The sequence below is a fragment of the Penicillium macrosclerotiorum genome (genome assembly GCF_028827735.1).
Source record: "Penicillium macrosclerotiorum strain IBT 26536 chromosome Unknown utg000006l_segment0_segment0, whole genome shotgun sequence".
Classification (NCBI taxonomy): domain Eukaryota; kingdom Fungi; phylum Ascomycota; class Eurotiomycetes; order Eurotiales; family Aspergillaceae; genus Penicillium; species Penicillium macrosclerotiorum.
In genome coordinates, this window is record NW_026643085.1 from 3,287,106 (window position 1) to 3,306,976 (window position 19,871).

The following is a 19,871-nucleotide window of genomic DNA, read 5'->3' on the forward strand; positions in this document are numbered from 1 at the left end:
TCCAGACGGTCGCGCGAAGGAGTGTGTGCGGAAGAGCACGCAGAAGAGAATGTATGTGGGAATATAGGGGATGGAGAGAGAGAGATGAAGAATATATGGTCAAGGAGAGTAGGATGAGGTTCGTTGAGGGAGAGAGAGAGAGAGAGAAAAGGAGGAGGGAGAAGGATATAGTAGGTCAAGTACGGGAGGTTGAATGAGGCGAAACAGTCCAGGAGGAGCGAGAATAGAGATAAATGATAACGAATAATATATAAGAAAATGACAGGATAATAATAATAGTCGCAGGCTCCGAGAGGCAAAAAAAAGATCTCAAATAATCAATTATTACATTTGTTTTGGCGGGGGGGAGGGGGCCAAACGATAAAATAAGATTCGATGATGCGGACGAGTGCGTGTCCATAAGAGGGGAGAAGGCCGAAGGACGGAGTCGGCGGAGGATACGGAGGAGAGACGTCTAGGGGGGCGGGACCAGTACGAGGCTTCAGCATCAGACGGTCTGGAGTCTCTGGCGTCTCTGGAGTCGTGGACGGAGCACAGCGGCCCAGCCCAGTCCGTCCAGTCCAGTGACGACCAAAGGAAACACTCCACATGGGCCAAGCAACCCCCCCGGTCAAACTAGATCCAATCCAAAGTCAAAGATCCCAGGTCCCAGTATTCTCTCCCGGTTTCATAGGCGCGTGTCGCCAGCCAAGTCAGAGTCGGAGTCATCCAAGTCATCCAAGCCATCCCAAGTCAAGCGGTGTGCAGCTCGCAGGGCCCGTTCCACTTGGTGGGCAAATGAAGACTCGCCCGGCCGCAGCCGTGCAGTGCGCCACCTGCATCCGCTGATTGGTGTGGGCCCGGGGTCGCACATAACGATCGACTGGCGTTGCAGAAACGACTCGCCCCCCTCTCCCTGGAGTGTTGGGGATAGTGCAGTGGCAATAACGACGGGAGTTCCGTGTCGGAAAGTCACGCCAAAAGGCAGCGTCAGCTTTGAGGGCGTCCGCAAATCCCGTCTGGATTTGTCGACTCCAGATCCTCTAAGACTCATTGGGACGCGCGAACGGCAATGGATCCTCTGACTCCACTCGTGACTCCCCAATGGGCCTTGTTCTTCTGGTCCCCGCCACCTCATCCCTCCTCCATGATCCATCGTGGAAGTATCCAGCATGTCCGTCCAGCATGTCCAGCATGTCCAGCATGTCCAGTAGGCCTAGCTGGCCCAGTGTATCTCCATCGACTTCAATCGCTCCACATGGGCCCCAGTCAACCGGTGGGAACTCCTTGTTGACTCAAATCACCGGGCGATTCCTCAACTCGTGTCCTCCTGTCTTCGTTTCATCCATGGTTCCCGCGAGGTTGATTGTTTGCGGTGTAGACGCCTCCCCCCGATCGACGCGAATGCCCGTTCGACCCAGTGCCCCATAGCCCTCTTGTGTACTGTACTCCGTAGAAGGGGAGGAGGAGGGTGGGACATTGTCGACCTGTAAACAACCCACGCACAGAACCATCCTCTCTGGACAGCGTTCATACCTCGCAACTCTATTCCCCACCCTCCAGATTTCCCACTGGGCAGGACATAGGCGAGAACAGACCGTCCAGTCCAGCCCCCTTCTTCCCCCCGGTCGTAGTCCACTCAAGGACCACCAAGGCGGACTGAGAAACAGGCTCCAGTCGCAAAGTGAGGCGATGAAGGAGGGGGCGCTCTGACCAACCAGTGAAGCGGTGGCGCGTTCGTTTCGAGAACGAGTGGATCTTCCCGGCTTCGCACGGGCCCGGGACCCTGGCAGCTGCACTGGCGCCCTGGAACGACGGTCGCCTTGTGCAACTCTCTCGATCAGGCCGGCGCTTACAGGGGAGGCAACGAGAGAGGTGGTTGGTTGAAGGTGGCTGGGGGAGGAGATGGTGGATGAGGTGGTGGTAGATGATGGGGCGAGTTGCTGGTCTGCTGGTCTGCGGGCAACGCGCGGAATAGCAGCCCTTGCTCTCGTTCAGGTTCTCATCACCTCCCATCACGAGCGGTGAGCATCACCTGATCTACCTGGTGTATCACTGGGACAGTCCCGCTGTACCCCAGGATTGGCAATGCAGCTGAACGCCCCCTTTTTTTTCCCTCGTTGCGCTGCTCGCTGCTCACTGCTCGCGGCTCACCGCTACCTGAGGCCGCATGCGACGAGTATACTCGTCCCCCAGAGCTCCCCCCTTCGTGCTCCATATCGGCGCAGGAGAAGAGCCAGCTACAGCTTTCCACACATGACTAGATCAATAGTGCCGTTTTGTATGCCGTACTCTGTGCAAATCCCAGCGGTGATAGGGTTAGTTTTTCGCCCCATCGTCTGGCCATTCAATGAGCCTTGCGCTCTGCAGCGCAGATGTCATAATTCATAAAATGGTCTACTATATATACACACACACATGTACATGTTCATGCGTTCGATTTGTACCCTGTATGGGGGAAGAAAAAAGGGGGGGGGGAAGAGGGAAGAAGAAATATACCTACTGTAAGATAGCCCACTCTCTCCCGCACAACTGTCTCCCTCATCTTTCCCACCTCTATACCTCCTTGCCGGTCTTCACGGTGTGTTCGACAGCTGTATCATGCTCGGTTGTATAATTCAAATACTCCATTTACAAAATATCAGCTCGCTCCTTGTACTATACTCCATCAATCACCCTCGTAAAGCAAGTGTATCACAAGTCCCAGTATGTACCAGGTATCTGCAATATACGTATCATCATTAAATACAAAGCCATTCTCTATCCCCCCTGGAAATGAAATGAATGTCAATAAATCGGTATTTATAGATTGGAATTATACCCCCACTTATCAAGACTGAAAAAAAGCAACCTACAGTGGATGAGGAACACGGTTTATACACAGAATAATGTCTCTCTCCAGGTGAGGTATAGTATTGCATATAGCGGGTATCTAGTCCCTCCGCTAGCCCTGGGTAGATTCCTGCAGTCGATCACCCTTTCTCAAAAAGTACGTATATACATCCAAAATAAATAATCTTCTACCGAGTAGCTCTACTATCAAGCCTTTTGTCACGTTCTATTAGCCCCCAAGCAAAGCAGACCAGCATATCGCCCGTGTGTATACCATGTAACCAACAAAGAGAGAGAAATAGAGAGAAAGAGAGAGAGAGAGAGAGAGAGAGAGAGAGAGAGAGAGAGAGAGAGAAAAGAAATCTATTCTCGTAAAACTGTCAACGCTGCCACACACAACGCATCCAACCCCGCCTTCATTGTCGGCTGGATCACAGGCGCAAACAATGCAGAGTGATTCCCAGGGATCTCCTCCCCTGACGGCTCCTCGCCATAGACGCGATCCCACAGCGCCGGGTCAATGCCGCCCAAGAACCAAAAGCAACATGGCACGCCCTCTCCCGTCGCTAGCGTCGAGAAGTCCTCGGCCACATTCGTCCGCGGCGTATCCGCATCAAACGCGTCCTTGAAATGCGCCGCAAACGCCGTCGCCAGTCGGTCGGTGACCGTATCATCGTTGACTGTTGGCGGGAATCGCCGTGTGGGCGTGAATATCGGGGGCTGCGGCGAGCCGCTAGCAGCACATTCGGCCTCGACGATACGGCGGATCGCGGCGACCATCGCGGCCCGGGTTGTGGGCTTCACGGTGCGGAAGTCGAGCCCGATCTCGGCACGGTCGGCGATAATGTTCTCCGTTTGACCAACCTGCAGGCTGCCAACTGTCAGCACACCTACGTCAGCCGGGTCTAGTTCACGGCTAACAATGCCCTGGAGCCGCACAATGATGTGCGCCGCCAGCAGCGCTGGATCAACCGTGTACTGCGGCAGCGAACCGTGGCCGCCGCGCCCGAACACGGTCACTTTCATGCTGTCCGCAGCGGCCATGATGGTGCCGGGCCGGGAGCCAATGGTGCCTGCGCGCAGGCGCATGACATGCTGCCCGAAGACATAGTCCGGGCGCGGGATCTGGGCATATAGCCCGTCGTCGATCATGGCCTGCGCACCCGCGCCGCGCTCCTCGTTCGGCTGGAAGAGGACGATGAGCGTGCCGTGCCAGGCATGCCGAGCGCGGGCGAGGAGCTCGGCCGCCGCGAGTAGGCAGGTCATGTGCATGTCGTGACCGCAGGCGTGCATGACAGGCTTCTCGAGGCCGTCAGCGTCGCGCATCTTCACGGTACTGGCGTAGGGCAGGCCGGTCAGTTCTTGGACGGGCAGAGCGTCCATGTCGGCGCGGAGCAGCACTGTTTTACCAGGGCCATTGCGCAAGATACCGACTAGCCCGTGGCCGCCGATGTTGGGGTGAATTTCATATGCCTGGAGCTGGTGGAGGTGAGCAGCGCATTTCTGGGCGGTCGAGGCCTCTTGCAGGGAGAGCTCTGGGTGGGCATGGAAATGCTTGTACAGGTCCTCGTATGGAGTCAGGTCCAACGCGGCCCCCTGCAGGATATCTGATAAGCCCGTACTGGTCATGGTTTGGCGGTTCCTTTTCTTGCAACGTGGTTGGAGAACCAAAGGAGGGGGTCTGACGTCTGACCAACCATTGGGGGGATTCGGATAAAGTCCAGGATGGTGAGTCAGGCTGGGCATCCTCGGTATAGTAGGGATCTTCGACAACGACACAGACAACACCTCCATGTACTGGGCAATAAATATACATCTCGAAAACGCGATAGGAGCTCACAGGAAGTATACAGGTGACTATAGATTACTACAATTGGAAATAATTGGGGGTTTGTGTTGGTATAGTATGTGATCTATTCGATCCAGTGAGGATATATAATACATAGAACACGTAAAATATATAGCATACACAAAAGCAATACATAAAACCTGCACAACTAGTTGAATTGGACCACCCGCACCCGACGCTTATTGCGGAGACCGGCCTCGCTGACAGTCTTCAGTGCCGAGTCACGAGAGGTGGATTAATGCCTCGAATCCCAACTTTGCGACCCCAAAGACCCAACAGCTCATAATCAGCCTCGTCATACCCGGTAGGACCAATCCTGGCTATAGTTCTATGGGATATAGCGAGTGACTCCACTCTCTGCCCATGTGGCTGCCTGCATCTTTACGGTGGGAATAGGAGTGGAGGCAACAGGCAAGGCATAATCAATAGATCAGATTATGACATGGTATAGACGGCCGTCATGCCGGTGATGAGCTTGTTGGGGACTGGCCCCCTCCGAGAGACCAAAGGCCCCCACCAAGCAAAGGGATTGTGCGTGTGATGAAGGGTGCTGTAAGGTGTGGGTGGTGAGATGTGAAGCGCGATGCCCAGCCCCCTTCAGTGTGACTCGGTCTTCCATGTGGCGGGAAGCTCGGGACCCACAAAATAAACACTCGCCGACATCATCACAGAATCATCACATCACATTGCCTCTGCAACGGGCATACGGAGTCCTTTGCCACTAGCTTGGTGGCGAGCGCTATCACCGATATCACAGTCGATTATTATTCTGGACCCACAACACGCCCTCTTTGCCTAGTTTCTTGCGTTGGTTGGTTCGCCATGAGGGATCGACGCCTTCTGGAAGGCATCGACATCTGTCATAGACTTGTTGGACTCAGCGCGGCCCCACTGAGCGCCGCATATCCGGCCCATATGGGCATGTTTGGGACATCACATCCACGTCCACGCCACAGCTGAACTCGTACGGACTCCTCTGTACGGGAAGTATACCACGCAACTACAGCGCTTCCCCATTTCTAGGGTTGTCACGCTCACCGGCCACCGCATCCAAACCGGGTTCCGCAGCTTACCACGACACCTGGTGGCTTTCGTCTCTTCGTTGGTTGAACTCTCGTATCTGGCCCCTTCTTCCTTGGCCGACGGGGCCAATGAATGCTTCGCAACACCCCCTCATTGGCTTCCTCCTTTCAAAGACAGCAAACAAAGGATTCCTTCCCCCAGCCAATCGGCTCATACCCGCCTTCAAGGACGTCCAGTAAACCCCTCTCACCTCTACTGCAGCACCCATGCATGCAAGAGCCCGGGTCCCCAATTTTCTGGCACCCTCAATTTGCCCAGTGCGCATGATTGGTCCCAGGGCATAAACCATAAGACACAAGAGAGGAAAGAATCCAAATATCTCGCAGCCGTTTTGCCTTTTCCAAGCCCTCGGAACTCAAAATTCCTCCTCTCCGACCTGGCCAGGGAGAAAGGCCGTTTCGGCCGATGAAAGGGGGATGTCTGCTTTGTGATGGGTCGCAAGGTCCCAAAAGCCTGGTCCCCAACAAATCGGCGCGGCACTTGGGGGAGGGGCTGGGGGGATTCCATGGGTCGTGCGTGTTAGATGCCAGGATCTAGATCCTGCCAATGGCCCCCCTCTTCCCCCGGGCCCCGCAATCCCATCGGATTTGAAGCCGCCGAGAAGTATATGCGGGGATGTCCGTGTTTGCGTTCTGGAAACCTGATACTTGATGGAAGAGAATGTGGGACCTGAGATCTGGGTAACTCTCTAAAACTCTCGGGGGGGGGGGGGGGGGCGTTTCCAGACGGTTGTCTCTTACCCCTGCGTTTGCCTCCGTATTTCCTGCTTTACATTTGCTGATGGGAGGACGAAGCAGGGCTCGTTTCCTTTGCCGTCTCTGCTTGGGGGAGGGGCGTCTTTCCATGGAACTCGTCTTGCTTTGATCTAGGCACTGTGAGGGGAGTTGCCAGGGATTCTGCCTTGGTTCTAGATAACCCTTGGAGGCAAGCTGTCAGAAATTCCCTCGCGCTGGTTGCAGATGTCGTGCGAAGCTGTCACGCCAGGGATCTGGGAACGGCGGGGGTCCGGATCAAGCGTTGTGCCATGCAGCAGCAAGGCTTCTCGATAGAGTCGAGGCTCGGCAGCTTGCCTTTTTTTTTCTCTCGATGCCGCTGCGAGACCAGGGGTTGAAGAGATGAGAGGATGGCAGGCTGGCGCCACTGACACAACTTCTTCTGTTTGTTTTTTTTTTTTTTCTGTTTCTTTTTTTCACCCGGGCACAACGAGGGCCTAGAATGAGAGAGGAGGATAGAAAACAAGCCCAGGGCTGGTGAGATTCTTGGCTTGCCTTTGCTTCTGCCCCGGTCCTCCGTACTCCCGTCTGGCGGCTGTACTGCGTCCATGAATTGCCACGGGTATCGAAGAGAAGTCCCACAGCCACTGGGACCCGAGGCGGCTGAAGTCTCACAAGCCAGAGTGCGAGGGAGGGGTCAAGGGACTCTGCTGTGATCAGGATTCCCCAGCCTCCCTTGGGGTCGTTTTGGACGTCGAATATACTCCCTAGTGCTGTTTTTGGCGTCGAATAGAACACCGAACAGTCTGCGACCTAGAATTGACGTCACAGCCTCGCCCAGGCCTGAGTCTGAGTCTGGTCTGGATTTGGTTTCAGACGAGATTTGCGGCTATCAACTTGTATGCGTCTACCCGGCGCATTGACGGCACTGACCCTTTGTCCGAGGAGATATGGGGCTGTGTTTAAAACAGGCTGTGAAGGCGCAGCAGAAGGTGGAGTTTGAAGGAGGTCGAGAAACATCAAGACTCGACCTGGGAAATCCACGGCCAGTGCTCTTTGAAACTGCGGGCTCAAGAGTAGCCAACGACTCCTGTAGATGTAGAGCCCATTCATGTGGCATGCGAGATGCGAGGCAGGAGATCGTGCTAGTAATCGGACACGATACAAGGACGTTCCTACATGCTATTCTTACGCCTTGCTCGGGCTTCCTTGGGGCATTGCACTGTTCCCGGGGAGCAAGAGGCCGATACCATGATAGTACAATATGATTGAAAGTCTCAGAAGATATCCCAACCATCTCACAGCATCTGTGATTTGGGGTCAGATAAGTTGTTAGTAAATACGTCTCGTTGTAGATAGGGCAAGTGAAAATCCCTTTGTAATTCGCACTGTTCTCTAGTCATTCAATGGGAGTAGGTATGGATTTGAGACGGTGTCATGAAAAGTCAATAAAATGAACGCCAGCATCAGTCGCTCGCCAAAGGGGGGACATAAAGAATATCGACATTATTTCTACTTTCGTGTCAAGAACGGATGCTTCAACGCTTCCGCCGGCGTGCACCGTTTCTCTGGATTCAGACTGAGACACCGGTCCAAGAAATCCACAAACAGGGTCAAATCCTTCGCCTCGCTATCCGACATCCCTCGGGTACCTCCGCCCATCAGCCGCGTCTTGAGATCCCGCGTAGGCTTCTTGAAATCTACTACCCGAGTCACTGGGCGGCCGGTGATCTTGTCTACCTCGGTGCTGTGGAAATTCATCATTTCGTCAAAGTGCAAGTGAGCAAGAGATCCGCGCCGGAGGACCTTGGGAGGGTACTTGCCGCGGCACTCCATGATCGACTTCAGCATCTGGTTGTTGTTGCGGCCAGTGAAGAGAATTTTGCCCGTATACAGCTCGAACAGCGTGCAACCGATGGACCAGACATCGATGGCGTAGTCGTATGGGATGCCGAGGATAATTTCCGGAGCGCGGTAGAAACGACTGACCAGGTAGGGCGTGATCTCGTTATCGGAAGCTGGGGAAGCCGAGCCCAAATCGCAGACTTTTAGCACGCTGCGTTGCTCGTTGACAAGGAGGTTGTCGGGTTTGAGATCGGCGTGCAGAATGTTACACTTGCGCATTAGACTTAGACCAAGGAAAATCTGCTGTGCGTAGGCACGAATCGCCCGCAAATTCAATCCGACGTCGCGGCCAAACTTCTTGAGGACCTCGCGGAGGTTCATACTCAGGTTTTCGAATACCATGCACAAGTGGCCCTTGTGTTCGAAATAACGCTGGAACTTTATGACGTGCTTCTTGTCCTCGGGGTCGGCTTCGCGGAGCTGTTCCAGAATCCCAATCTCCTTCATGCCAGCCTTGCGCATCGTATCATTTTGCCGGATGAACTTGATCGCAACTAGGTTTCCGGTTTTGGAATCAGTAGCCCGCACTACAGACGAAAACATACCCTTGCCCAGGTTCTGCTGTACATGGTACCGGCCATTGATCAATTCGCCGAGCCGGACGTTGTAGTAGCCCTCTGGGTCATCCCAGTTGTCCATCATACTAATGTCTAGCTCCTGGGGCTGGGGCACAGCCATCGCGGACGCATGCGCAGGTTGATCGTCTTTGGTGTCTTCAGCAAACATGTCATCATCGTCGTCAGCGAACATATCAAAGGGGTCTTTCGCTTTAGCGGGCGCCGGCGCCTGCTGAGAAGCATCCGGGATTAGAATGTCCTGTCTGGCTGTCTGTGTTTCGTCATACGCGGCCGATGAGACATCATCCTTGTTGCTCTGAACCCCGTTATGTTTTTGGCTTTCCTCTTTCATGTCGAAAGTCGGGTCATAGTCTGCAGCGGACGGTTCATCTTTCCCTTCATCAATATTTCCAGACACATCCGAGGTGACCAAGTCAGCGTCTTTGCCAATATTGAAGTCAGAAAACGAATGTCCGGTCTGTTCGCTCGGTGTCTGGGCAGGTGAAAGCCGCGGTGATTCTATAGCAGCCACAGCGTTTATGTTAGTTTCGGTTGAAATAACCAAATTGGTCTTGAAAGGAGCAAATTTACCCGACGTGTCTCGCGCGCTTGCCGGCTCGGTGCCAGGGGTAGATGAATCTGTATCCCCATCCCCGATCTGCAAGGCCTTCAGATGCATAGGGGTCGCCTGGCTCCGGTATTTCGCTCGAATAGCCTCGCGGCGTTTGCGGCGGGCCTCGAGAGCGGCGGCTTCGTCCATTGGTTCAGCTGGCTCTGGTTCATTAACAGCGTCTGGTGCGGGTGTCTCTTTTCTGCAGAGCGCTGTTAGCCGAGCCTTATCAAGTGCACTAGACGAATTGAAAACATACTCATCAACCACATAGGCACGTGTTGGAAGAGCCTGTTGCATCTGATTCTTTTGTGTTTCAGCACCGAGCTTGGAACCTCGAGCGTTCGCTGGAGTCTTTCCTGTTTCGCTCACTGCTTGTTTAGACGGTCTGCTCTTCACTGCATCCGCTCGATATGCTGCGCCATCTGCCTTCGGCTCCGACTCATCATATCGTTTCGGTTTTCTGACTTCACGGTACGGCGATCGGCTGCGGGTGCGCGGTCGTTTATCCTTGCGACGATCGTGGTCATCAGTATAACGTAGACCTCCCTCATATCCCTCTCCGCGGTCATAGTCGTAATACGATCTCTGTCGGCGGGAGGGAGCAGCTCGATCATGGTCTCTATTATCGTATCTTGACCCGTAGCGTCGAGACGGCTCTTGCCGAGCATGTCGGTAATCGTAATCATCATAGTCATCGTCGCCGCGCCTGCGCTTATAGCCTCTAGGGTCCCGGTACGGCGAGCGTGATCGGGATCGAGATTTCGAGGGCGACCTTGTCCATGATCCTCGTCGGCGAGGCGATCGACTCTCTCTCAGCGACGGGGGAGATCTGGTCGCAGAGGATGTCCTAACTCTGGAGGGACGGTCAACGCTGGTGCCATTAAGAGGAAGTTTTGACGCAGTTGCCTTCATCTCTGAGCTTGACTCGATGATCTCACCCTCAGAAAGGGTCGATGGGGACTTCGACCGCTGTCGCGAAGCCATGATCTCGACTCTGGTCTTGCAGCAGACTGATATTACCGCTCGGGAAACGGATTCTTCTCTTTTCTCTTTGTATAAATTCTCGACTCGGCCTTTGGCGGAGGCTTGAATGAGAAACGCTCGGTCAGCGGGAACTCAAGTGATGAAAAAAAAACGAATCTTTGGGGATGTTTGAAAGTCCAACCGGCTTGAGAGGCCTGCCTTCACACCAAAGCCAGCAGCTTTGATAATCCCAAGCACATAGCACGGCCAAAGGAAAAATCTGAGAAAAGGTCTTGTAACCTCCTCTGGTAGGTTTTGTGTAAGGATGTATGACGCAAGTTTCGGATAGATGGAATGAGGAGACGCCGTGGTGACATGCGACGGTCTTTGGCATGGCCGCGATAGGCAATTTTGACGCCATCACTACTTAGGAAGGCGGTGAGAACTCCCTCTGAGAAGTGGGGATTTTTTCCTTTTGCCATCGCCGTCCCGACGCCCCAAACTCTTGTTCTTTCTCATTCTCCGTTCAAACCCCTGTTAACTCAGTTAACAACCTGTTAATTCTTACTCAAAATGGGTGGCGCAAGCAGAGAAGGTACTAACATGAAATTCAAGCTCTTCAAAACTTCTCAAACTCTCCGTGCTCATGCTAATAACCATAATAGGCGGCAAGGTCAAGCCTCTGAAGGCCGCTAAGAAGGTGAAGAAGGAGCTGGACTCGGATGACGAAGCGTACCAGGCGAAGTGCAGAGATGGTAAGATAGATACCATCTTCTGACCATTTTTCACTCTTGTTGCTCACCCCAACTTCTATCAACAGACCGGAAGGCCAAGGAGGCCATGGCGAAAGCGCTGGGAAACAAGCGGGGTCCCCTCAACACCGGCCAGCAAGGTATCAAGAAGTCGGGCAAGAAATAGACAACCAGACTGGCATTTTTTGGAGGCGTTCTCGCCTGCGTACCCAATTCAATCCTCCCGTTCAAGTTACGATCCATACGAGTCAAGTTCCAATGACAGCCGACGAAGGTGACATTCCACGTCAGCACTTTCGATTACTGCGCCCTTGATGTACCTAGTTCTTGCATACCTAGCTTTGAGCTATCATCATTTCACCAATATATGATGTGCTTTTCTTTCGCAAAGTTTTTTTTTCTTTTTTTTTCTGATAATTTCCAATGCAACCTAACCGCTCGGGAATTGAAAAACTATTCATAATTAACACATAGTAACAAGCCCTGGGACGCGAAGGGAGGTATCGTGAATGGCCTGCCTGTGCTGGGAAAACAAAAACGAAATATTCCCGACATTCATCGTCACCAGGAAGAAACCAAAATATGGAGGCATAACAGATCAACCGGGTATTATTTGAACGGCAAAGAAGGACAAAAAAGGCCTCGAGGGTCAAAAGGGAGAAGCTCAAGAATTATGACCTGCATAAAAGAGAATAGAGAAAGAAGAAAAAACACATTACCACCCAAAACGCAAGCCATTTAACTTGTGACACGCTTGACCCAGAGGTTACTTCCATCGCCATTGTTCTCCTTCTCATCCAAGCGTCGCCATGCTCGGGTCACTTTCATTCCCAGCTCGTGTTCCTCACGCTTAATCTCCGCAATTTCATTCTCAATACTCTGCACGGTCTTCTTAACTTCAGCCTTGGCGGCCAGATCATAGGCGATGGAGCCCGGTTGGATCACCCGGGTCAACTCCTTGATCACCGTTTCCAAGTTGAATCTGCGTTTGCCAAGCTCGTCGCGCCGGGTCTCGAGGGCCTGGATGCGACTCACAGGGTCTTTGGGGATATCTTCTGGGGGCGGCTGAGTCTCTGAGGCTGGCTCCTGTTCCTGAGAGGCCTCCAAGGGAGTGGGCTTCCTTATTGGTTTCTTTGAGACAGGGGTGGAGATCGGGACCGGGCGGCTTCGCGACATGATGGAGGAGGTCAGGTCATCCGTAGACTTCGATCCCAGGGCGAAACTTCCATGCAGGCTATGATCTGCGCCACCCTGAGCGTCTTCTGCAGTCATAATGGGATCTGGTGGGCCGAAACGACTGGGAGGTTGGGCGGGCTGCATTACACTTGTGATGGATGTGTCAAACTGCGCCTCTGACTGGTCCCTCACAGCACTTTGGTAAGTATGCGCGGCGGCCGGTCTCTCTGGCAACGGCTTGGACTCTCCAGCAGTGATCGTCGTCACCACGGTTGGCATGAAGCCAATACTGGTGGGTTGAGGACTCGCGTCTCGCCTGTGAAATTGATTGCTGGAATGCTCTGTCAACGGAAGCGCGCGTGATGGCGCTCGGCCAGCTGGTTCATTCAGAGTCGGGGAGTCACCCTTGGAGAAACTACTGATTCGGCTGCGTGCCTGGGCTAGCTTCTTCTTGGGCTGTAGCTGTTCGCGACCCCAGTGCAGGAAGTGGGAGGCATGGGAGTTTGATGGCTTGTGGAAGCTCGTGTTGCGCGGCGCTACCTGGCCTGTTTTCCCCACCTGACTCTGTGTTGGCTCGCCTGAGTAATCATCCCAACGTGTTGGTTGTTTGTTGTGCTCGCTGTATTCTCTATTTTTGGCGGTAAACTGGACTGTTCTGGGAGCAAACGGCAACGAGCTAGGTGGCGGCGCGGTGATATCAGTAGCCTGCGACTGGGGGGCAGGGGCCATCGCAGAGACCTCCGACCCCCGCGACCCACGGCGCTGATACAAAGACTCATCATCGTCATCCAGCGGAGAAACACAAAAACTGCTGGAGCTCTTGCGATCTTGCGGTTCAATCTCAGGAGATGATGCGGGCGAAACATCCGAATATCTTTTGTATCTTTTGACTTCGCGTGGGGCCGGGCGAGGATTGGCAGACAGGCCGTGCACGGCTGGGGTCGGTTGACTGTAAACACGAACATATTAGCCCCTGGAAATTATAGCATCGTGATGGTGCATACTTTGGCAACGCAGGCAAGTCCTTGGTATGTTTTGCTGTCTGCCCAAGATTAGCCGAGATTGCCCAGTTGCCGGAGGTCTTCTCCGCTGACGTGGGGTTGACGCTTGGGCGCCGTGATCGATTGAAGGGTCCTTTGGGCCACATGTTGGGCAGTGCGGGCAATTCGATGTTCGGCGATGTGATAAGGAATCAGCGAGATTAAAGGATGATGGCGCTTCTTGTCAGCAGCGGGACTGTGAGGCTAGAGGAAGTCGAAGTTGATCTGGTTCTGGACCAGATGATCAACGACCAGGCAGCCGGCAGATCCGCTTGCCTACCACGGGAACAAAGCAGGAGCGGAAGAGTGGGAGAGATGTGCTGGTGTGCTGAAGAAAGAAAGCCTAGAATCCCGTGCACGCTTGTGAAGACAACATGGCACGTTGAGTGGGGATCACATCAAATTAAAATGGGGGCGACTGTTGAGTGGAGTTGAAACATGGCAGCTTTTCAGGGACTGGGCTGTGTTGCTTGGTTTCATATTGCTCGGGGGGCTTGGGGCGCCCACGTATCAAAGAGGAAATAGAACTATGAAGACTCGGAGACTCGGGCGCTTTCCCTTCAGATCAGGGTTTCACGGCCATACAGGAATCCAGACCCTATGATTGAATTGATCGTGAGCAGATAAGGCTCGGTACAAGACATACAAGGCCGATGTACAAAGTACAACATCCATCCACATGGGGAATAAAGTAAGCAGGGTAGCGTCACGTGGGGCGGGGGCTGTCGATGTCATCCATGGATTCCTCAGCTCCGCAGCCTCCGAACGGATCATCCTCGGTTCTCTTGAATCCCTCGAAGTCCTCAAAGTCTCTAGGAACCTTTCCGTTCCCCTTGACCTTTTGACCTTCTCTGGCCCGGTTCCTGGCCTTCTCTCCTCGCTCTCAAAATGGCTGCTGCTGGTAAACCGCCCCGTCAATCTCCCTCCCCTAGCATTACCTCGACTGACTCGACTCCCAAGATACAGACGGTTCCGCGCCGCAAGCCGAAGTGTAAGTACTGCCCTGCAGGCCCCCCACCCGTGTGAATTGATATCACGAGCGAAACTGATACCAGGAGCTTAGTATGTCCATCGCCTCCCCCATTAACTTGATCCTCGTCTCCCTCTTCGTCGTCCTGGTGTATTATCACTTCCGCCCCAAGCCACCAGTCACCCTCCCGCGCGGCCCACCTCCCGTCGTCTTCCGCACCTACACCCCCAAGACCCTGATTGAGTTCAACGGCGAGAATGACCGCCCCGTCTTCTTAGCGGTTCGCGGCCGTGTCTTCGACGTATCTCCAGGAAGGAACTTCTACGGTCCGGTAGGTGGCGATATGAAATCCTATGCGATGCGTCAAGAGAAGGAAGGGTTGGAGCTTATGTAGCTGATTATCATGCGATTTAGGGCGGCCCGTACGAGAACTTCGCCGGCCGGGACGCATCGCGCGGCCTGGCCCACCAGAGCTTCGATGAGGAGATGTTAACCAAAGACTTGTCGGCCCCACTGGACGACCTCAAGGATCTGGATGCTGACCAACTGGAGAACCTGCAATCGTGGGAGGAACGCTTCTCCGAGAAGTACTTGGTGGTCGGTAAGCTGGTTGCCGAAGGTGATCCCGAGGCACCGAAGTCATGAAAGCGACGAGCGTGTAGCTCTTCCAGTCTTTGGGTGTATGCAAGTGCAGGGACCATTAGGAACACAAAATTCCTTTTGAGAGAATTGGTAGATATTGGAGCACATAATTTCTGTGTCCACATGAAAAGCAAGCTTGGTTTGATTTCGGCTTTATCTTACGGCTATTTTAAATGCGCTGGAAGCGCGGGTCCAACAGTATGCTCTTGTTGTACATATAATTGCCAAAGCTCACCGACGGAAATTCATTTTAGGGACAAACTATTATTGACAACAAAAAGGAGAGATGAGCTAGATAAAAAAAAAAAAGGCAATATCCCCAGAAAATAACATCCCTAACCAATCCCCAAGAAGATTTCAAGTGTCATAAATCGTCGTGTCTGAAGTATCATCGCAGAAGAGGAACCATCCATTCCCACCGCACAGAAATGAAGGAGTACAAGGTTACAATTCTCCCCGTAGCTTTTGCGTCTTCTCAGAAACCTTCTCGCGGATTTTCTCGGCGGCTTCCTCGCCCTGGGCACGTCCACTAGCGGCACCGATCCTCAGTTGCTCCAGCGCCCAATGCAACGTATCCATGACCTTGGCATAGATGGTTTCTTGTGGATTGTTGGTGCCATATTTGAAGTAGGTAGTCTGGCGCCGTGCAGCAGCGCGCAGCTCATTGATGCTCGAGCCCTGATAGACCGGAATGCCGTATGAGTCCAGGTACTTCTTGAGGTCAGAGTGCGACCACTGGTCAAAGGAGACATCCTTGACATTGCCGGTCGCTTTCGCAAGGTTCGAAGTCGCCGAAGCATAGTGCTCGCCGCCAGCCTTAGAGGCTTTCAAGTAGGAGTCCTTCGCATGCTTGATTAGCTCTTCACGGGTGGCATCGGCCTTCTTTGCGGCCTTGGCATTCATGGCAGACAGGTATTTCCTAGAATGAACATCCATTAGCTGGGTTTTCGACAGATGATATCAAAGATATCGGACTCACAGAAGATGTTCCTTGTCCCAGGTATCGAAATTGTACTCGTTCCAGCCGCCAGCAGCCCGGTGTGCATTCGCGCGGACAGTGGCCAGAAGCTCATCACGTTTGCCATATTGTGGAACAGGAACTCCGCGAGCATCAAGGAAGGCCTTCAGGCGAGAATCCGACCATGTTTTAATCACAGCATTGAATTCATCCTCGGCCTTTAGCTTTGCATCGTCCGTGGCACGGGCGTATTCATTTCCAGCTTTGGTAGTAGCAGCACCGAAGGCTTCAGAGGCAGCAGCAGAAGCACTCGCAGCTTGATCGACAAGATAGGCGCGGTGCTTGCGGGCCAGAGCGATGAGCTCGTTGCGCTTCGAACCCTGAGGAACTCGCACATTATGCTCATCGAGGAACTCCTTCAGCTTAGAGTCGGACCAGGCATTGAACAGCTCCTCGCTCAGCGAGGCTTTGGCCGCCTCAGCAGACGCCAGCGCGGATGCACTAATGCTCTTGGCCTGTAGACTAGCCAAACGAGAGTTGCGTCGGACGGAAGCAATGAGCTTATCGCGGTTGCTTGGCTGAGGAACAGGCCAACCTCGCTCATCAAGCCATTCCTTGAGGTCTGATTCCGACCACTGTTCGTATAGCCAGTTACCAGGGTAAGACGCAGTTTCACCCACTTTCTTGGCGACAAGCTCATAATTCTCTCGGGCGGTTTTGATCAACACATCGCGCTTGCGGGGCTGGGGCGCCGGAATTCCATGGCGATCTAGGAATGCTTTCAGCTGGGAATCCGACCAGCTGGGAATAGAAGCGTCAGCAGTCGATCATACACCAAGTGTTTTTTTTAAGACAGGAAGGCAGAGAGTAATCATACGTGTCAAAGACCCATTCCTTTGCTTGATGGAGCTCATCGGTGATTTGATCTGCAGCTTGCCCAAGGGGTTTCTGGACCCGGCTGTCCCAGTTGGACTTGACCAAGTTCTCGAGGTCCCTGCGGTCTGCGGGGGATGGATGGGGGATATCTATTGGAGTCCTGTTAGACTTTCTTATCGACATGCGATCGCGACGGGTGGAGAAAATAATACCATGATCGGAGAGCCATCTCTCAAGCTCGGTTTCGTGCCATTTGTTATAAACTATATACCATGACGATGTTAGCTTGCGGGGAGGATCGGCCATCTAGGCCCGAAGTCGCGACTGACCGGCCTTGCTCCACCAGCTGGAAGCCCCCACAGCTTCAGTGCTTGCAAGCAAGAGAACCAGGCCCGTGGCCAGATGGAACTTCATCGTGTCGTTCTGAAGTGTTAGATGAGGTTGTCAGAGCGTCGTCGTGGAAGTTGTAGTGCCAAGATACGCCAGTTGACCGTCTGTCAATAAGTCGTAGAGGATGGACAACCCACACTGGTTAAGGTTGAGAAGGAGAAGATACGTAGTAGGCGCGCGATTGTTTTTAAATATGAGAGCTCAGATCACGACCAGGTCGAGTGCCAGGCAAGGAAATGCGACAAGCAGGGATGATCGCGGAGTGACGTAGTTGGGGAATTTGCCTGGTTCTATGAGTGCATGATTCATCAAGCGGGCCATTCTTTATTGACCCAGTTTGGCGTCATCTGGGGAACTTCTCCTAGTGTTTTGGAGCTTCAGTGCGTGGATCAGATTGGCCTGGGTGAATTTGCAGTCCCTATAATATGGTCTTTGCTATCTGGCATTCTTTCTAGCTGCCCGTGGCTTCCCTCAACAAAGGTACCCATCGGGAAGTATATTCTCGCCTTGTCGGCATTCTTTTGTTGGCAGGTCCTCCTCATTCAACTCCATCGTCCATTGACATATATATATATTTTCATAATCTGTCCCGTTGGTTTGATATTATGACTTTGGTGCTTGATTATCTTGACTCTGCTGACAGATGTGTGAGATACTCAAATTCTAAGCTCACACCCACATTGGCGCGCTCTTTCTTTCCGTTTCCCAGTACCCAGTATCATAGTCACGCATTCTGAAACATTGGTTATGCATTGCGTTGCTCTATACAACTGTATTGAAGACTCTCAAAATAAATTTCAAAAACAAATCAAGTCTGGGGCTATTCAAACCCCTGAAGTCCCTCGACTTCATCGAGTTTGACCTTAATGCCTGAGGCAGAAGAATGAACGTCCTTTGAGCCAATCACCGTGCGCAGCTGATGATTAATTCTTAATAAGCGGGCATAATAGCGACTGCATAAAACTAATGCGGCTCTTCTGGCAACACCGAATGCAGCCTCGTATACAACGTTATTGTCAGACAGTCGATCGTTGCCCAGCGCAATGCCAGCGCAGATGTTACATGGAATGAAGATGTCTTTAAAGCTAGTTTCCCCCAATGTCCACCAAGAGTCTGTCTATCGCCAGTCTATCCCTGACATCCGTGGCCACCAACCATCATTGAGCGGCCATGATATCGACTGCAGGGCGCCCAGAGGACTTTATGAGCAAGAAGCTCTTCGCATTCTGCCTGTTCTCTATTGGATTCACCATTTTTCTCCTGTTCGGTTCCCCATCTCCGCCATCGCCCGAAGAACTGAATCAAGGTCCAGCGCAAGATCAGCAGCAGCCAGGCACTTACCGCGGTCGGCATGCCATCAGTACTTTCCTCGATTCAAAATCCAATGGAGAGAAAGGCGCCAATGACGATGATGATAAATATTTTGTGAGCGCTCGAACGCTCATTTACCAGCTGCTCCACTCGCCAAGCACCAAACTCAAAGACCCGGTGCCCGTGGTGGTTCTGGTCACGAGAGACGTCCGGGAGAGCAAGCGCCATAGGTTGCGTGAGGATGGTGCGACTGTTGTGGAGGTCGAAGATGTGACACACAAAATCCCCATTGCCGCCGAACGCTGGATCTCGATGGCCACCAAGCTCCACGCTTTCAATCCTACTATTGTTCCGTACGAGAAGGTGCTGTATATGGATGTCGATATGGTCCTGACCCGGCCCATCGACAACATTTTCCAAGATTTTAGCACAGAGCTTGGTGTGATCAATGAAACAGATCAATCAGAGCCGGGCATGGGACCGCTCCCGGAACATTTCATCATGGCAGCCGCCCCGGAGACGAAGCAGAAAGACCATGCTTACCCTTTCTTGGATTCCGACCACACTGTCAGCACGTTCAACAGTGGCCTGTTCATGTATGCACCATCTGTGCAGATATTCCAATACTATATGACGCTTCTTGATCACCCGGAGCTCTACTATACCGGTATTCCGGACCAAGACATGCTCAATTATGCGCACCGATGGAGTGGCCCGATGCCCTGGAAGCGCCTACACTGGTCCTGGTATATCAATGGCCCCAATGACAACGACTTACAGGGGAACATGGCATTGATTCATACCAAGTGGTGGGACCAAGGAACCTCATTTTCTACAGATGCCGTGGAACAATTCGCGCTTGCGCGGAGGTGGGAGATGGAAGGATATTGGATGGGTAAAAAGGACAAATCTAAGTCATGGTAATTATCAGCCTGCGGAGGGCTTTGATACCTTTACTGTATTTTGATTATAGAAATTCGAACTATTACTGCGAGTTGACTTGAGGTGAAAGCTGTGTTTTGGTTCCGGTGTTTCTGCCTATCAATTGCATATCTTACAAAAGCTGCTGAGATGTTTAATCTGACTTCACCAACCACCCGAAAATTTTGCACCTCGGCCAAACACTATAATTTGGGTACTGGAAATCATCGACCATTTAACCGGTACATCAAAGACCTTGGGTGAACAATATCAAAGTATTGTGCTGCCCATCCATTGATAGGGCTGCCATATGATTATAATTTTGTGTTTCAAATAGAATC

The 19,871-nt window shown here is 52.7% G+C and overlaps 8 protein-coding genes across 8 annotated transcripts; 3 read left to right on the plus strand and 5 right to left on the minus strand.

The window, feature by feature from the left end:
* Window positions 1-667: 667 nt before the first annotated feature.
* N7462_006460 (uncharacterized protein) lies at window positions 668-1,995 on the minus strand (the record flags this gene model as incomplete). The annotated part of the gene is made up of 3 exons (XM_057078178.1): window positions 668-1,195; window positions 1,284-1,498; window positions 1,578-1,995. 3 exons carry the CDS (start codon window positions 1,993-1,995, stop codon window positions 668-670), a joined length of 1,161 nt encoding a protein of 386 aa, XP_056933758.1.
* Window positions 1,996-3,174: 1,179 nt separating this feature from the next.
* On the minus strand, window positions 3,175-4,440 carry N7462_006461 (M20 family metallopeptidase; the record flags this gene model as incomplete). The annotated part of the gene is made up of 1 exon (XM_057078179.1): window positions 3,175-4,440. The coding sequence occupies one exon, from the start codon at window positions 4,438-4,440 to the stop codon at window positions 3,175-3,177; it is 1,266 nt and encodes a 421-aa protein (XP_056933759.1).
* Window positions 4,441-7,968: 3,528 nt separating this feature from the next.
* Window positions 7,969-10,515, minus strand: N7462_006462 (putative serine/threonine protein kinase (Prp4); the record flags this gene model as incomplete). Its single annotated transcript, XM_057078180.1, has 1 exon — window positions 7,969-10,515. The coding sequence occupies one exon, from the start codon at window positions 10,513-10,515 to the stop codon at window positions 7,969-7,971; it is 2,547 nt and encodes an 848-aa protein (XP_056933760.1).
* Window positions 10,516-11,067: 552 nt separating this feature from the next.
* N7462_006463 (translation machinery-associated protein 7) lies at window positions 11,068-11,412 on the plus strand (the record flags this gene model as incomplete). Its single annotated transcript, XM_057078181.1, has 3 exons — window positions 11,068-11,089; window positions 11,160-11,249; window positions 11,315-11,412. The coding sequence occupies 3 exons, from the start codon at window positions 11,068-11,070 to the stop codon at window positions 11,410-11,412; spliced, it is 210 nt and encodes a 69-aa protein (XP_056933761.1).
* A 572-nt stretch (window positions 11,413-11,984) lies between these two features.
* N7462_006464 (uncharacterized protein) lies at window positions 11,985-13,569 on the minus strand (the record flags this gene model as incomplete). Its single annotated transcript, XM_057078182.1, has 2 exons — window positions 11,985-13,371; window positions 13,427-13,569. 2 exons carry the CDS (start codon window positions 13,567-13,569, stop codon window positions 11,985-11,987), a joined length of 1,530 nt encoding a protein of 509 aa, XP_056933762.1.
* A 781-nt stretch (window positions 13,570-14,350) lies between these two features.
* N7462_006465 (cytochrome b5-like heme/steroid binding domain-containing protein) lies at window positions 14,351-15,077 on the plus strand (the record flags this gene model as incomplete). Its single annotated transcript, XM_057078183.1, has 4 exons — window positions 14,351-14,363; window positions 14,423-14,453; window positions 14,526-14,763; window positions 14,847-15,077. The coding sequence occupies 4 exons, from the start codon at window positions 14,351-14,353 to the stop codon at window positions 15,075-15,077; spliced, it is 513 nt and encodes a 170-aa protein (XP_056933763.1).
* Window positions 15,078-15,518: 441 nt separating this feature from the next.
* ish1 (double-strand break repair enhancer MSC1) lies at window positions 15,519-17,331 on the minus strand (the record flags this gene model as incomplete). The annotated part of the gene is made up of 5 exons (XM_057078184.1): window positions 15,519-15,993; window positions 16,054-16,833; window positions 16,910-17,057; window positions 17,121-17,171; window positions 17,238-17,331. Coding segments are annotated over 5 exons (1,548 nt in total), but the record flags the coding sequence as incomplete, so codon positions are not given.
* A 1,137-nt stretch (window positions 17,332-18,468) lies between these two features.
* N7462_006467 (uncharacterized protein) lies at window positions 18,469-19,533 on the plus strand (the record flags this gene model as incomplete). Its single annotated transcript, XM_057078185.1, has 1 exon — window positions 18,469-19,533. The coding sequence occupies one exon, from the start codon at window positions 18,469-18,471 to the stop codon at window positions 19,531-19,533; it is 1,065 nt and encodes a 354-aa protein (XP_056933765.1).
* Window positions 19,534-19,871: the final 338 nt, after the last annotated feature.